At 36.0% G+C, this 18,165-nt stretch overlaps 1 protein-coding gene across 1 annotated transcript in view; it reads left to right on the top strand.

The window, feature by feature from the left end:
- VEPH1 (ventricular zone expressed PH domain containing 1) overlaps positions 1-18,165 on the top strand; it is a 301,496-nt gene that overhangs the window by 207,911 nt on the left and 75,420 nt on the right. Inside the window, 2 exon segments of the mRNA XM_066254910.1 lie at positions 8,994-9,133; positions 16,190-16,324. Coding sequence (XP_066111007.1) covers positions 8,994-9,133; positions 16,190-16,324 — 275 coding nt within the window.

Here is an 18,165-nt window from a genome sequence, read left to right as displayed (position 1 = left end):
TCCTCATCCAATCATAGAATTTCAGAGCTAAAAAGTACATTGCAGTGTGGTGGTTCCTCAAAAAATGAACCATAGAATAGGATCTGGCAATCCCAAAGAATTGAAGTCAGAATCTAAAAGAGATATTGGCACACTTATGTTCACAGCAGAACTATTCGTTATAGCCAAAGGTAGAAACAATCCAAATGTCCACCGACAGATGAATGGGTAAACAAAATGTGGTTTATACATATAAGGGAAAATTATTAGGCCTTAAGGAGGAATAAAATTCTGATATATCCTATGACATAAATGAACCTTTAAGACACTATGCTGAATGAAGTAAGCCAGACACAAAAGGATAAATATTGTATGATTCTGTTTATTGGAGGTACTTAGAGTGTTCAAATTCAACAACAGAAAATAGATTGGTAGTTGTAAGGGCCTGGAGGCAGAGAGAATTACAGAGCTATAGTTTAATGGAGACAGAGTTTCAGTGGGGCAAGATGAAAAAGCTCTGAAGATAAATGGTGGTGATGATTGTACAACAATATGAATGTATTTAATGCCATTGAACTGGACATCTATAAGTGGTTATAATGAAAAATTTTATGTTTTATTTATTTTACCACAAAAAAAATCCTTACCCTTATGAAGCTTATTGTCTAGACAGAGAAAATAATAAACAAATAAAATATAAAATTTTTAAAGTGCATTCTAGATCAGCTTTTAGCTTGCCTCATTTTACAGATTGGAAGTAAATAGTCTACCCACAAGGTGCTGGCTGTCTGACTCCTGGGTCAAGGATTTTCCCACTGAAGCATACTTCCCTTTTGAGGTACTCCTATTACCTTTTTTTCTGATCCATTTGAAACAGAGTGAAGTCTGGAACCTGAACCCAAATTCCAGCTCATTTGTTTTCTTAAAGTTTGATCTTGAGATTTCCTTCTTGATGAAACAGGGATAATAAGAGCTGCTTCATAAGGTACCGATAAGGAATCGGCAATTAGCTCCCTACCTGCAAAGTCCTTCCAAATGACTTCTCTGAATTTGTTGCTTATTTATATGTTCAGTATGTGAATATCTTCAATCTAGCATGATAGTCCTGTGTTTGAATTTCTATAAATTATTCTAGAAATATTGTTTAGATGTGAAAAAGAAAGGCTCAGTTTTAAACCTGGGAAATAAGCCAGATACTTTTATTTGATGCTTATTTAGCTGGAGAGCTTTTACAGTGTAAGTTTGGGGAATAGTTCAAAACAAGAGCTAACAATCCTTTATCTAAAAAATAAAGCCAACTCTTTGATATTTCTACTGGCTATAAAAAAATCAAAGTCATACTCTTATTTCTATTCCTAAAAGGCCTTTATTTCTAAGTAAAAAGTATATAATAGCCTAGATTATATATAACTAAAAACTCTGCGAGATGAGTTATGTATCTAGTGTTCCAAGAAGAATACTGTTTCTCAGATCCAATATAGATTTGTAGATGCACTTATCAACTGATAACAGAGCATCACAGGTCATTAAAGTCAGCACCACAGCTGTCCCCTCACCTAATTCCATAGCTTTCTTCACTTCTAAGGAACTCTGAGTCTATTCATTATGATTATTTTCTCTGGCTTCAAAACCCTCCCTTACTTTCTCCAACCATATTTAAGGATAAAAAAGCCAATTATCCCCATTTTACTTAGGCCTGTAAAGAGCTTTGCTTTATAGACTTGCCATGGCCTTTTAGACTAACTAAAACATTTATTCTACCACCAGTTAGGTGAATTTTGCTGACTATATAGTAATTGCATAAAAGTAATGCCTTATGTATATTTCTAGGAATAAACAATTTTTGTGGTCTTATTAAAGATAGACAATTTACTTTGAATTGTCAGTCCTGTCCCTATAGAAATAATAGGCAACTGAGCTGGGAAGGCAGGTTAAGTCCATTAGACAATGTGACTGTGGAGGAGGTAGTATCATTTTGTGAATAAAACATAGGTCTTGCATTTTGATGAACTTGAGAACAAATCTTGTTTCTGCATCTTACTTAAGTCACTTAACTTTCTGACCCTTTAACCTCTTAAGTGAAAATAGTTATAATAATAGATTACTTTGAGGATGAATTGGTAATTATATAAAACACCTAACAGTGATTGATATAATAGTAAATATGATACTAACCTTAGTTATTCCATACCTCAATTTATTCTAATATTTTAAGTAATTCACACACATATATAAACTAAAATCTTATTTTTAATTTTGATTATGGTTTTGCTTGAGTTAGAATTTCCACTAGATTTTTGAAATATTGTGATAAAATTGTAACCTCTTTCTAAAACTTCATGATTTCATTTAAGAAGACTATTTCTAATTTTAGAATGTTTTCCAAAATGTTAATTGGTAGACTTTCTACATTTCTAATGTTTTGGGTTTTTTAGCATTTTACAACTATGAAACAAATACAGAAGTATTTTTTTACCAAGATCACAACATAACTGGCATCTGGAATATAACTAAAATACAAATGTCCAAACTAAGGAGGAATGCTCACATTAATAAATAGCATATCTCTCATACTATATATGATCATGGGGAGTGTATAGTTAAAAGTGAGATAAAATTTCAACATCAAAATTAATATTATATTGTAATTTCTCATTACTTTAATGGGAATATTTTACTGTTTTTATCTTTGTTGCTCCAGAAAGAACCAGAAATAATGTAATAAAATATTATTATTATGTTTTTAAGGAAGCCTCTCTATGTCAAGCACTATGGTGGATGCTAAATATGCAAAGAACAGAGAGAAGAAAGAGGAATAGAGAGAGGAATGAGAAGAAGATAGAAGGAAGGAAGGAGAGAGGGAGAGGGAGAGAGCGAGAGACAAGAGAGAAAAACTGCCTTCTGTAGCGCAGAAATAAAAATACTAACAGAATGCGAGCCAGGCTTCTCACTGTTGATTTGTGAGTTACACATAAGCAAGGTTAAAACTACCCACATGGTAAAGAATTAGAATTAAAATCATTAGTGTGAACTTATGTTTAGTTTAATATAGAAACAGATAGCTAAATATGGAAAAATTTTACATATGTTTATATACAAGTATTAGTGTACATATATGATTTCCTTGCTCTGGTAGCTGGGAGGGCCAAGAAGCAATGACACCCCAGTAGCAACAAGCATACCTAGCACCCAGATCCTGGTTTCTAATACCATAAAAGGAACCAGTGCTCCTGGAGAAACAGCTGTTTCTAAGACAGGGACAGTAAATGTACAAGATGAACCAGAAGCATCTTTTAGTTCCAGAAAGTAAATAAGTACTCAAAAAAAAAAAAAAAAAAAAAAAAAAAAAAAAAAGAAACCACATACACAATGATGGGGCACATCAAGTGGACACAAGAGCCAACTGAAAGAACTCCTAATGGTGAAATCTGGAGCAATCAGAGCAAAAATAAATAAATAAAATAGCATTGAATTATGGAATAAATATTCATAAGTGCATAGTGATAGAATAATTGAACAAATAACTTGAATAAAATAACTGAAGGAGGAGGAGACACATCTGTCCAGAAGAATTTCACATAATTTATGTAGCTATTCTGCTCTCAAGGAGGTGACGCAAAGTCCCCACTATTTAAGTGTGGGCTGCACGTAGTGGCTTCCTTTCAAAGACTACAGTTTGGAAAGTGGGGACTAAAAGAGTCACTTTACAGTGGAGAAACACAGCAGACACTATCTCAGCCAGGTGATCAAGGTTAACATCAATAGCTCATGTTAATCAAATGTGCCGTTGGTATGATATGATGAAAATGGCACTTTACCTCTATGGTTTTCCTCCCAAGACTCTATTATCTCATGGTCTAAAAACAATGTTATTATATAGATGCTATTAATGATGGTTTGATCTTCTCTCTTCACATAGGTCTAGGGAAAAAAACAACCCTTTGGGCAATAATAGTGTGAGTAAAACATATCTTAATGAATGACCTATATTTACTAAATTTACTGCCAGGAATTACCTTGAACATTTATGCCTTGTGTAATTTTTTTTAGTATGTTCTCTACACTTAAAATACTTGTCTCCCTCACACTTTTTCTAGGTGATCATGATCATCTTTCACAGTTCACCTCAAATGTCTACTCCCTAGTCGCTATCTACTCCTAAGTCACTCCCTAGTCACAGCTGCTCATAATAGTGTGTCTCTTCATCATCTCATGGACTTAAAACAATTTTTTATAAATGTTATTTATAAATATTTATAAAGAATGTTATTTATTGAAACTTCTCTTATTGGGCTATACGGTTCTTAAGGGTAGCGTCAACACCACAGCCCCTCCTGCTCTCACAGTGACTGACATTCATTCATTTAGTCAACATTTATTGCATACTTACCATTCAATACCATTGAATAAAAAGGAGGGAGAAAGTTACAAACAAAAATTAACAACTAAATATGAATACTGTGGAGAAAACTTTCCAGGTCAGGAAAGCTCTGGAAAAAAAAATGAGAAGAAAAATACTGATATACTTAGGCTTTACTCCAAGTATTAACAGAACCTTCTATCATAGAACTGATTTATTTTTCTAGCTAGTGGATATGCTTTCAAGTTAAATGTCTCTCTCTTCTATCACTTTGCCCATTTAATGTGAGCAGGGACCTCTGTGGTTTGTGTAGAAAACCCTGGTATATTCAGGGTGAGTAAATAAATCTAAGCAATGTTCATTTTCAAAAGAAAATATGATTGTGCAGTAAGAATTTAGTGAGGGAAGTAGACAAAAAGAATTCTTCATGGCAAAGGCCTGAAGTAAAACTGGCAACTGGCACACCATTGCATGAGTTCTTAGAAAAGAACTTTACTTGCTTTTAAAACTTTCTACTAAAGCAAAACATGTTGCTTTCTAAGTGTATACACACATTAGATTTATTTCAAACACCATTTTTGTGTTGCTATTATGATACTCTTGCCTTCCTATTTCTCTAAAATTGATTAATTTAAATTCCATATTTCAGAGCATCAGTGTCAAAATATATTTTTCATTACCCTGGTCAAACAAATTCTTATAAGGAAATTTTAATCTGATGTTGTGCTCCATTTTATTCTGAGGTCTTTCTTTCTCAGAGCCAAGCCTCCTGCGTTTTCCCTGGAACCTTCAAGCTCTCTTTACATCTCATGGCCCATTGCTCCCACCAATAATGCAGAAATAATTTCTGGTTTTAAACAAGAATACTGAATGCTCAGACCAACATATTTTTAATTCCCCAAAACAATTAACTTCATGAAAACTAGTTCTCTTTCATATCAATGTTTCAGAATCACAGAAAGCTGTTAATATTACTAAGATTTGAATATATATTTTTTCTAAACTGCCCTGTGGCTTGTTTTGTTTCCACTGCTTTCTCCTCTAGTCTGTCGTCCAGCCATGCTCCCCAAACACTTCCAAATGTTTCCTGAAAAGCCTATTATTGTTAACCCTTCACACCTGACCCCTGACAGTGCACAGGGAAAGACCGACTCTGATACCAAATTAGAGTCCCCAACCACTTATGACAAAATAACCTAGACATGTTTTCTTTGAATATATGTACCCTGATTTATTAATGTCATCCCATTACCATTAATAAAAATTTATTAAAAAAATCTAATTTATTTCCATTTCTAATAATAGGGCTTACTGAATCTATTTAAATTTTCAAAATGTTTCATGTAAAATGACAGATTACACTGGGGAACAATTTCTTTTTTCATTTTCTGTTGCATGAGGTTTTAGAACTGTTTCTATATATTTCTGCATTGCTGATTCCAAATTTGAAATTTGTTTTTTGGTGCATGCTCTAATTTTTATGCAATTTTAATTTATTTTGTTATATTTAATGGCATGCATTGGCTTTTAAATTGGAGTTAAAGGGCAATGACTCTTGGATTGAACATAACCAAAAGGCAATTAATGTTTTACACACATCACTTTTACATAATTGTAGTTGTTTTTAAATGTAAAAATTTATTATCTGAAAAAAAGGCATACGATCTCATATCCTAATACTCCTTCAGCAATATGACCTATCCTACACTCTGAGACACTCCCTATTCCAGTTTTCAATGGTTTTATTTCTTCTATAAATGAAGAAAGTGAACATGTGATCAAGTATATTTTGATAAGATGCATGAGTAAATGATTGTAGAATCTGAATGGTCTTCTTCTGATGCCAAGCAGTCATTAACCCCTCAGCAGTTTAGCCAACTCAAATTAAATGACTTAGTAAGAGATTTGAGTCTATCAAAGAAAGCAGCTGAGTTAGTAGCCTCCAGGCTTCAAGAAGAGAATGTATTGTACTTCATAGGTCATCTAAATTATCCCATTTCAGGAATCGTGAACAAATTTTTGTGGACTTTTTTCTGAAGTAAAAACACTTTGTTTACTGTCATGATACCAGAAGTCTTCTCAGCCAGCTAGGTGTTACCACTTACAGTCCAACAGAATGGCGGCTATTTCTTGACAGCTCTAAATGGAGTCTGAAATGTGTTCTCCTACACAACGGTAATGTTTATGCAGTGGTTCCAATTGGTTATTCAACTTATCTGTGAGAAGATTATAATGACATAAAAATTGTCCTCAACTTTCTGAAGTATAAGGAGCATAATTGGATCATTTGTGTGGATCTTAAAATGGTAAATTTCCTGCTATGACAAGAGAGAGGTTTCACAAAGGATCCTTGTTTTCTGTGTTTATGAGGCAGCTGAACTTGGGAGAAACTGGACACAGAAGGAGTGGCCAAAACATGAAGCTCTGGAAGTAGGGATGCAAAATATTGTGAAAGAACCTGTAGTTAGTTGAGACAGGATCATTTTTGCCCCACTTCACATCAAAATTGGCTTAATTAAGCAGTTTGTTCAGGTTTTAAACAGAGAAAGTGAATGCTTTCAACATATTATTTCTGCTTTTCTTGCCTTGTCTTTTGAGAAGATAAAAGCAGTTGTATTCGATGGACCTCAAATTCAAACCCTCATTTGTGATGAAGAATTTGCCAGGAAGATGAATAAGGAGGAGAAAGCAGCATGGCAATCTTTTGTGGCAGTTACAAAGAACTTCTTTGGCAACAAAAAAGCAGAAAACTATGAACTTCTGGTTCAAAGGATACTGTTGACTTTCTGCGACATTGGATGTAACATGAGCATAAAGATTCACTTCCTGAATAGTCACCTTGATAAGTTTCCCGAAAATCTTGGAGCTGTTAGTGATGATCAGACTACTGTTGGAGCATCAAATGAGATTGTCCTCAACAAGCACACAAACACAAGAGCTACAAATGCAAATTTTTGCCTGAATAGAATTTAAATAAGTTTTGTGCAAATTTTATGATTAAAATAAGTGTTTTAATATGTTCTATTTTGAAATTGTAGACAAATTCTGATGCAATCATATCTTTTAGTGTATTAGTGTATTTACTGCATTATGTAAATTATTATATTTTCACAAAGATGATGCCCAAGAAGACATTCTACTTCATTATGTTAAACTAAATGTTGAAAATTTTACAATAAGATGAAAACCTAAAATCTTGAATTGCAAAAAAAAACTAGCTTACAGAGAAAAACTAATGTCAGATTTGAGATCAGCACACTCGAATTAGGTAAAAACAAGTGTTTTTGTGGATGCAACAAAAATTTTGTTCCCCAGTGTTATATGACTATAATAAGATGACTACAAGTACTGGCCGATTGGCTCAGTGGTAGAGCATCAGCCTGGTGTGTGAATGTCCTGGGTCTGATTTCCGGTCAGGGCACACAGGAGAAGCACCCATCTGCTTCTCCATCCCTCCCCCTCACTATCTCTCTCTCTCTTTCTCTCTCTCTTTCTATCCTTCCTTCCTTCTTGCTGCCACTGCTCAAATAGCTGGAGCAGGTTGGCTCCAGGCCATGCGGATGACTCCATGGTCTTGCCTCAGGTGCTAAAATAGCTCAGTTCCTGATCAATGGAGCAGCAGCCTCAGGTAGGCAGAGCATTTTCCCATAGAGGGCTTGCCGGGTAGATCCCAAACAGGGCACATGCAGGAGTCTGTCTCTCTACAGATGTTAAGACCCCAGTATGGTATAGCCTAACACAGTCCAACATGGCATAAACTCAGCTGAGTTCAAATCCTGGCTCTGCCACATATTGGGTAGTCTTCAGCAATTTTTTCTAGATGCCTTAGCATTATTCATCTGTGCAGATATTCTCTGTGGAGCATCTGTTGTGCGTCCCATTACCAGAGTCATGGTGGTGAACAAGGCAGGCAGAGTGGTTTAGTAAGCTGACCTTCAAATAGGCTAAGTTTTATTATTTTTAAAATAGAAATAATAATGACCATCTTGTAGGATTGTAAGAATTAAATGGCTCCTCTTACATACAACTTCTCACCTTTTCTGATCTACTCCACTACCACCATCCTCCCCCACTTTCTTGTTTCTAAAGGATGATCTCATTAAGCTTCCCTGCTTAATGAAATGACCTGTTCGAATCAGAGTGGGCCAGTTCACAGGAAGCCACACCTCTGGCCAGAGTTATTCTGGAGGCTGTTTATGTGGCCCCTGCACAACCAAGTGAACAGTGCCTCTGGCTTACGGCACATCATCCATCATCCAAAGTGCTTGGGTTCCTTTATCCATTTGCTTATTCTTTCCAGGTGTTGTTTCAAGGTGACTGATCAAAAGGAAATGACACAGTATCTTCCCTTTTATTAGGGAGAGGTTTTTCTTTTCTATATGAGTTGCTTGGAGATTCCCCATGCATTGTTAATTAAAACAGGAGAAAGATGGGTAAAATACAACTTTTAAACAATGCAACTTTTTTTGAAATATCTGTATTTAAATCTACATTCCATGAAATAAATCCACTCTCAAATACACAGCTATTTGGAGTTATTTGTTGACAAGCTGAAAACTGAAAAATGCATTTTTAAAGATGACTTGTGTGTTGAAGTATAAAGTGTAACTCTGAGAAGAATAGAATGTTCAATGCTTTGTGTACTTGTTTCTAGAATCTGTTAAAAGTTGTGTAGCCAAGTTATTCTTCACTTGCTCCCAGAAGGGCCATTACTGCCTATACAGTAAGTCCAGTTTCATTCTCATCAGCCAAGAATCTCAGCCCTGGATCAAGGTCATGTTTCTATTTCAGCAGGTGTGTATAATTTAAGTTAATCGTGGCTTCTTAGTGAACCATGGGGTATGAATTTATAACCATTTTTACTGAATTATTCTTTGAGAAAAGATGATGTGTAGGTAAACAATACATACACATTTCATCACTAATTTTTAATAAGATATTTTTATATTTTAGGATACTTTCCTTATAAAAAGCCCTGAATAACTAATCAAGAAGTAATCCTATTAATATACATTAGTAAAAAGGGAGAATGAAAGGAAAAATACTTTAAATTAAATAAATAACCAAAAAGCCCCAACTTTTTTTTTGGGGGGGGGTATTAGCTTTCCTTATGTAGAGCTAGTCTTTATTTATAATCTTCCATTCTCCAATTAATTTGTGTGTCAATATATCCTTTTTGACATTGTTAAAATACATGGAATGCTACTTTTTCAAAAAATTATATGTTTATAAGTAAAATTGCATAATGAGTAACTTATATACTGCAGTTAACAATAAAGAATTCAATGCAGCCCTGGCTGGTTGGCTCAGCAGTAGAGCTTCAGCCTGATGTATGGAAGTCCTGGGTTTGATTGCCAGCCAGTGCACACAGGAGAAGCGACCATCTGCTTCTCCACCCTTCCTCTTCTCCTTTCTCTCTACCTCTTTCTTCCCTTCCTGCAGCCAAGGCTCCATTGGAGCAAAGTAGGTCCAGGTGCTGAGGATGTCACAATGGCCTCTGCCTCAGGTGCTAAAATGGCTCTGGTTGTAACAGAGCAATGCTGCAGATGGGCCAAACATCGTCCCCTAGAAGGTTTGCCAGGTGGATCACGGTTGAGCACATGCAGGAGTCTATCTCTGCCTCCTCATTTCTCACTTCAGAAGAATACAATAATAATAATAATAATAATAATAATAACAATAATAATAAAAAAGAATTCAATGCAAATATTTTAGCACCAAAAGAGATTCTTATTTGGAAATATTTATTTTGAATACATTAAATTTTTACATAAAATTTAAATATGGATTATAAAGTGTTAGTACTAGAAGAAATCTTAGACATCACTTTTACAGATAAGAAAATTGAAGGGCAGAATTCAACCACCTGACTTCTGATCCAGTGGTCTTTTTATTGTTGCATATGTGTTAAAAAATCATATGAAAGCAGGTGCAGGAAAGAGTGGGAAGAAAATATAATTCAAATGTTGTAAGATGTTTAAAAATTAGACCAAGTGGTAAGATAGTTTATTTACTTCTATTAGTAAACTATTTCTATAATGGCCCTTACAAAAGTCACCAACAAGATAGTTATATTTTTTATAAATAAAGACAGCCAAATATATCATAATTATAAAGTAGAACTATAGTAATTAAGAAAAAAGCTTAGATGTGTCTTAAGACTATTATTTTTCCTATAAAATATAATGTCTTACAGAGAACAACTCACATTTGGATGTGAATCAAATTGTGTTGGAATACAAAAAAAATTTTTTTTATTTTTCTTTCATTTCTGAAAAAGATTGAGCTTATTTTTCTTTATGCACAGTTTTCACCAGTGGTTTGTATTTAGTTAGATCTTTGGCTTTGTTCTAAACAGTTGTCAGTTTTCTGAAAACAAACCAAGAAAACTTGCTTTTATTTTTGCCTTAGTCTGATTCTTTGTATTTCTCTTTGAGCAATATCACCAAAACACATGTTTCTACTGTACTGCAGTTTTTCTGTGTTCATTTGATTGTAATGGTTTGTTTCTTCTCCATATTTGATATAGTGTGGTCTGGATAAGCCTTGAGTTCACCATACAATGATAGAGTGGAATAAAATTCAAATCAAAGCTTTGACTTTATGACAGTTTCTTGGCGCTTGGTGCAGTGAGAGCACTTCCTATCCAGAAAATGCCACACCAGTGTGATTTTCTGTGGCTGTATAAGGAGTAGAGCTTCAGTAGCCAAGGAGTTGGAGGGGAACCTGATTTGAGATCAGTTCTTGGGGAACAAAAAGATGTGTGGTGGACTGAACCAGCTGTCCTTTGACCCTGCCAACAACAACAAACTCCTGCAGTTTAGTAGTTCCAGTGGCCCTCTGGTCACAGAAGACCTCATTGAGAATGGAGGAGAGTACAGTAAGAAAAGAAATAGAACAAATGCTCCTTCAGTTCTGCATCAAACTGAGAACAAACACAAAAATTCATGTGAAGAAAGTAATGTGGAATTAGCTTTATTAAGAGTAAAACTGGAGAGATTCCAAGATAGCCTCAGAGTAGGCAGATGTTACAACTGACACCTTCCAGGACCAAATTGGATTACAACTTAATTTAAGAACAACCATCATGAAAAACCAACTTTGGACTAAACAAAGAGGACTTTACTATATCCAAGGATCACAGAAGAACCCACACCAAGTCTGCCAGGGGAAAGGCTTGTTCAGAAAGGTGAAGAAGCAGGGGATGAGCCAGTGACTCAGGTTTCCTGTGATACTCGAGCTACACCTTCCCTTTCCACTGCTCAGAACATGCCCCACCACCGGAGAACTGGCAGGCAGGCCATATCTCTGGAACAGAAAGGCCACACTCACTGCACTCCTATGGAAACACCTTACTGAGATATGTAAAAAAAAAAGTCTGGATAGAGTGAAACTGGGACCAAGAGCAAGCCATGCCCACTGCCCCTGCACTAATCCCTGGAATTCCCTGCTGGGCCAAGCGAGTAGCTAGCAACTAGAGGCAGCAGAAAGAGAAAATCAGAAGGAATTCAGACTTTCCTGTGGCTCACCTTGTTGGAGAGAAATAAAATTTGGGTATCCAATGGAGGCTGAGGTATTAGGCCCTGGAGTATGGGCCACATTCCCTGTATTGAGGTATAGCCCAGGAGATCCATGAGCAGGGGGTCCTACTACATTATCATCCCAAGCTCAGCTGCCCTAACTCAAAAAGTTTGCAATCTCTGCAGGGGCAGGTTAGGTGAGGCCAATCAGGCCCACACTAAAGTGTTTCAACAGAGGACTCTGGAAAGACAAGGCAGCTGAAAGAGGAGCTAGAACAGCTGAAAAGTGAAGAAAAGTCTTTCAGAACTTGAAGCTTGTATGGAAGCTTCTCTTGTACTGAAGCTTGTACTGAAGCTTCTCTTACAGCTGTCAGTAAGCTGGAGAAAGCTGATCCTTATCGACAGGTTGGTCCCTCCCACACTAATCAGGCCCAGAAACCACCAAAACAAACAGCAAAATGAGCAGCAGCTGATGACAAGTAGCCCACAGAGGATTACAAAAAATAGATGATGCCAACCCAAGAAGATCTAGAACCAACACTACTGATAGCTGGAAGCAGAAAACATAAACCCTAGATTCAGCTAGCTATTCAAACAGCACAACCAATGGAGGAGTCTATAAACAAAAAAAATCTGAAGACAGAGAAATGCAACCCAAATGAATCAACAAGAGAAATCCCAAGAAAATGAACTGAAAGAAATGAATGAAATGAAATGCAGAGTTTAAAATAATTATTGTTAGGATGCTCAAAGATCTTAGAGCAACAATGGATGGACATAATGAGCACCTAAATAAAGAGATAGAAAGCATCAAAAAGGACATTGAAATCACAAAAAAAAAGTATCAGTCAGAAATGACAAATAAAATATCAGAAATGAAGACTACATTAGAAGGAATTAAAAGCAGGCTGGATGAAGCACAGGATCAAATCAATGATTTAAGGACAACTAAAATGAAAGCACAGAAGCAGAGCAGCAAAAAGAAAAGAGGTTCAAAAAGTCTGAGGTAACTCTAATTGAGCTCTGTGACAACATGAAGAGAAACAATATTTACATCAAAAGGGTTCCTGAAGAAGAAGAGAAAGAACAAGGGAAAGAGAACCTGACTGAAGAAATCATAGCTGAAAACTTCCCTAAATTGATGTGGGAAAATGTTACACAGTTCAGGAAGCACCGAGAGTCCCATTAAAGAGGAACCCAAAAAGGCCTACACCAAAACACATCATAATTAAAATACCAAAATTAAGACATAAAGAAATAAGACTAAAAGCTGCAAGATAAAAGCAGTCAATTACCAACAAAGGAGTCCCCATAAGAATGGCATCTAACTTTTCAAAAGAAACACTAGAAACCAGAAAGGAATGGTTTCAAGAAATATTCAAAGTAATGCAAAACAAGAGACGACAACCAAGACTTCTTTATCCAACAAGGTTATCATTTAAAATTGAAGGAGAAATAAAAGGCTTCCCAGACAAAGAAAAAAAAAAACTAAAGGAATTCATTACAACTAAACCAATGCTCCAAGAAATGTTAATGGGCTTGCTATAAACAGAGCAAAGGAAAAAAAATATCTAGAAAAGGAGGACTGTAGTTTTAAAGAATAAAATGGCAATAAACAACTACATATCAATAATAACCTTAAATGTAAATGGATTACCTGCTTCAATCAAAAGACATAGGATAGCTAAATGGATAACAAACAGGACCCATTCATATGCTGCCTTCAAGAGACTCAACTCAGAAAAAAATATACACTTAGACTGAGAGTGAAGGAATGGAAAAAAGTATTTCATAGAAATGGAAAGGAAAAAAAGTTGGAGTACTAATACTTATATCTGACAAAATAGACTTTAAAACAAAGGCTATAGTAAGGGATAAAAAAGGTCCCTACATAATGATAAAGGGAGCAATCCATCAAGAAGATATAACCATTATGAATATATATGCACCTAATATAGGAGCACCTAAATATATAAAGCATATTTTGATGGACATATAGGGTGAGATCAACAGCAATACAATTTTAATACCCCACTAACATCACTGGATAGATCCTCAAGACAAAAAATTAACAAAGAAACAGCAGCCTTAAACAACACATTAGATCAACTGGATTTAATAGTTATCTTCAGATCCTTTCACCCAAAAGCAGCAGAATATACACTAGGACACAAAACGAGTCTCAACAAATTTAAGAAGATTGAAATCATATCAAGCATCTTCTCTGATCACAATGGCATAAGATTAGAAATTAACTACAATAGAAAAACTGAAAATATGCAAACATCTGGAGACTAAATAGCATGTTATTAAATAACAAATGCTTTAACAAAGAGATCAAGGAAGAAATAAAAAATTTTCTTGAAACAAATAAAAATGAACATACAACAGCACAAAATTTACAGGACACAGAAAAAGCAGTTCTGAGAGGGAAGTTCATAGTATTACAGGCATACCGTACAAAGCAAGGAAAAGCTCAAATAAACAACTTAACCCTGCATCTAAAAGAACTAGAAAAAGAACAAAAGGAAGTAGAAGGAAGGAAATAATAAATATCAGAGCAGAAATAAATGACATAGAGCTAAAAATACAATACAGAAGATCAATGAAACCAAGAGCTGGTTCTTTGAAAAGGTAAACAAGACAGATGAACCTTTATCCAGACTCACCAAGAAAAGAAGGAGAGGACTCAAATAAATAAAATTAGAAATGAGAGAGGAGAAGCAACAACTGACACAGCAGAAAGACAAGAGATTGTAAGAAAATACTATGACGGACTGTATACCAAAAAATTAGACAAACTGGATGAAATAAAAAAATTCCTTGAAACATATAATCTTTCAAATATCAATATAGAAGAATCAGAAATCCTAAATAGACTGATTACAACAAATGAGATTGAAACAGTTATCAAAAAACTTCCAACAAAGAAAAGTCCTGGGCCAGATGACTTCACTGGTGAATTTGACCAAATATTCAAAGAAGAACTAACACTTATCCTTCTCAAGCTATTTCAAAAAATTCAAGAGGAGGGAAGACTTCCAAGTTCCTTTTATGAGGCGAGTATAATCCTCATTCCAAAACCAGGCAAAGACACTACAAAGAAAGAAAATTATAGGCCAATATCCCTGATGAAATTAGATGCTAAAATTCTCAATAAAATATTAGCAAACCGAATCCAGCAATACATGAAAAAAATCATACATCATGATTAAGTGGGTTTTCTTCTGGGGAGGCAAGGCTGGTACAGTATTTGCAAATCAAAAAATGTGATTCATCACATAAACAAAAAGGAAAAAAAACACATGATAATATCAATAGATGCAGAAAAGGCATTTAATAAAATCCAGCACCTATTTATGATCAAACTCTCAGCAAAGTGGGAATACAGAGGTCATACCTCAACATGATAAAGGCCACCTATGATAAACCCACAGCCAGCATCCTACTCAATGAGCAAAACTCAAAAGCATTCCTCTTAACATCAGGAACAAGGCAGGAATGCCCCCCTTTCACCACTTTTATTCAACATAGTTCTGGAAATCCTAGCCACAGCAATCAGACAAGAAGAAGGAATAAAAGGCATCCAAACTGGAAAAGAAGAAGTAAAACTATCATTATTTGCTGGTGATAGATGAACTGTCTGAAAGAGACATTAAGAAATCAATCCCCTTCACTATTGCAACAAAAAAATAAAACTGTGGTACATATACACAATGGAATATTATGCAGTAGTATTTAAAAAAAGGAGATCTTACCTTTTGCAACAACATGGATGGACCTGGAAACTATTATGCTAAGTAAAATAAGCCAGGCAGAGAAAGAAAAATATCATATGACCCCATTCATATAAAGAATCTAATGAACAATGTGAACTAAGGAATGGAATAGGGGCAGAGGCCAGGCCAAAGGGACCAGATGGAAAGGGGAAGAGAGGATGAGATTAGAGAGGGGAAAGGGATTAGTGAAATTATGTATACATATCACAGAGACAAAGAGAACAGGACAGTAAATCCTGAAGAGAAGCGGGGAGGGCCTTGGGAGGAGGGGGCCAAGGTCCAAGGTAGTACCAAGGGAAACACAGGGGTGAGGGGAGAGGGAGATATATTTGATGGGACACTTGAATCTATGTAAACACAATAAATTAAAATTAAAAAAAATTAAAAGCCTAATATGTATCATATGCTCAATCTTCAAGATAGATTTCTTCATTGTTTTATTTAAATTTAAACTGCGTTAAAGCTCAAACCAAGCACAAATACTGCATTGTAGTCAATCAAACAATATTGTTGAGACAAGAGATAAGATGTTTTTCTCAATGCACTTTTAGAGCCTATTTCCAGAGCCCCTGACCATCCAGAGTCTCTCTGTGCAGTTTCTCAGGTCTCTGTGGGAGAAGACCCAGGCCAAGGGTGCTGACAGCTTTGAAATAGCCATGATGGAGTCTACATTTCTGCAGCAGAAAGTAAGTGCTTCTTCCCCAGGGCATGTTATTTTAAACTAAGATTCAAGATTATCTTGACACACTTTACCTTTTTCTCAGCAGTTTAATATTTTCTTTATTTCTTTTCTTATTATATTTAAAAAACATATTAAGTAATATAACACCCAATTTTCTGTGGTGCTACAGTGGTCTCAGGGTAGAGTGATATCAGTGGACAGAGTCACTACCCATTGTGATTTTGTTAAATCAACATTTGCTAAGTGGAGCACAGGGATGGTGAGCCCCATGCAACAAAAGACTGCAAGAGAAATGGAAATAGATATGCTTATTTCTCACACATCCTGGAGGAGGTACACAGCAAACCTTTAGGGGCCACTTATAGAAATTAAGGGAAGGTACAGAGAGAGAGAGAGAGAAAGAGAGGAGTTGGAACATATGCCTTTATTTAGGTCTGTGGAGAGAGTACTTTGGGCTTTCCAGGCTGAGGCTGGATTGGTCAATTCAAATAAAAAAAATGGAGTGTTTGTAAACTTACAGAAATCTTGTCTCAAAAAAGCAGAGGAAAGTTGATCACAGGGTTGTTGGGGAAGTCATATCAGAAACATATGATTGTGACTCTGCAGGCTGTTTTCTAGGCCATGCAATTGCATTAGGGAGCTGGTATCAGTTTAAGGCCTGACAGGCTATTTGACTAAACAAAATGGAGCAGCTTAGCTAAACTTTGACACTGCTGTTTGAGGCTCACAGACTGACATAATACAGGCCACTCAAAGCCACTCAAAACTACACACCTGGGATGGAATAGGAAACATTTTACAAAAGAAGACTATGGACTCTAGGACTGAAAGGGAAAGAGCAATGGGGGATCAGGGCTCCAAATTTTTCAGTGCTTTTCATCCCTGCATTCTTCCTCTCATCCCCTTGATCTCTGCAATCACTGAGAAGCCAAAAAAAAAAAAAAAAAAGAAAGATAAGGTGAGTAGGAAAAGAGAGCATGGTCTGGGAAAAACAGTTCTGCTGAGGTAGGTAGGTATGATTTGAGACACAGAGCATTTCAGGAGTGTGGAAACAAAGACTTAGCTCTCAGGACACAGTGGCCTGAGACCTCCTGAGCAGGCCTCTACATTTGGTAAGAACCAGAATGTAGAACTGCACCCATCCAGTCAATAGAGTGAAACTAGAAGTGGCCATACACTGAGGTGCTCAGATACACATGGGAGAAAAGTCTCAGGCCTGGGTATGGAGAGAGTTATTGGAGGAAACCTGACTGCAGGCAGGAAGACTACTTAGGAAGCTGTTACTGTAAACAGGTAGAAAATGAAGGCCTGAACCAAAGCCGGAAGTTGTAGGAAGAGAATGGAGTCAAGAGCTTCAAAGATGTAGAATCAATAGGACTTGGTGCCTGACAAGGAAAGTGGAAAAAGCTAAGGATGACTCCAGGTGCATCACATGACAAATAGACAATGTGCCACCCTGAGAAAGAGAGACCACAACCAAAGCACCTTGGAAAAAGAAGAGAAAGCATTTTGGTTTACATATTTTTTTTATTGATTGATTTTAGAGAGAGAGGACAGAAAAGAGAGAGACAGAAACATCAATCTGTTTCTGTATGTGCCCTGATCAGGGATCAAACCAGCAACCTCAGTGCATCAGGACAATGCTATAACCAACCTAGCTTTCCACCAAGGGCTAGTTTACATACTCTAAGTCTGAGTTGTTTGTATTGATAACCAGGTATTGATGGTGGTTGAAATAGACCTCAGAAGACCAAGAGTAGAGATATGGATTTGTTGCAGTTGGCTTCATGACAGTAGATTGGATCACTCAGGGAGAATAGAATATGTATAATGAGACCAGAGAGT

Source organism: Saccopteryx bilineata, chromosome 2, assembly GCF_036850765.1.
Source record: "Saccopteryx bilineata isolate mSacBil1 chromosome 2, mSacBil1_pri_phased_curated, whole genome shotgun sequence".
Lineage (NCBI taxonomy): Eukaryota > Metazoa > Chordata > Mammalia > Chiroptera > Emballonuridae > Saccopteryx > Saccopteryx bilineata.
This window is presented reverse-complemented; position numbering and strand designations above follow the sequence as displayed.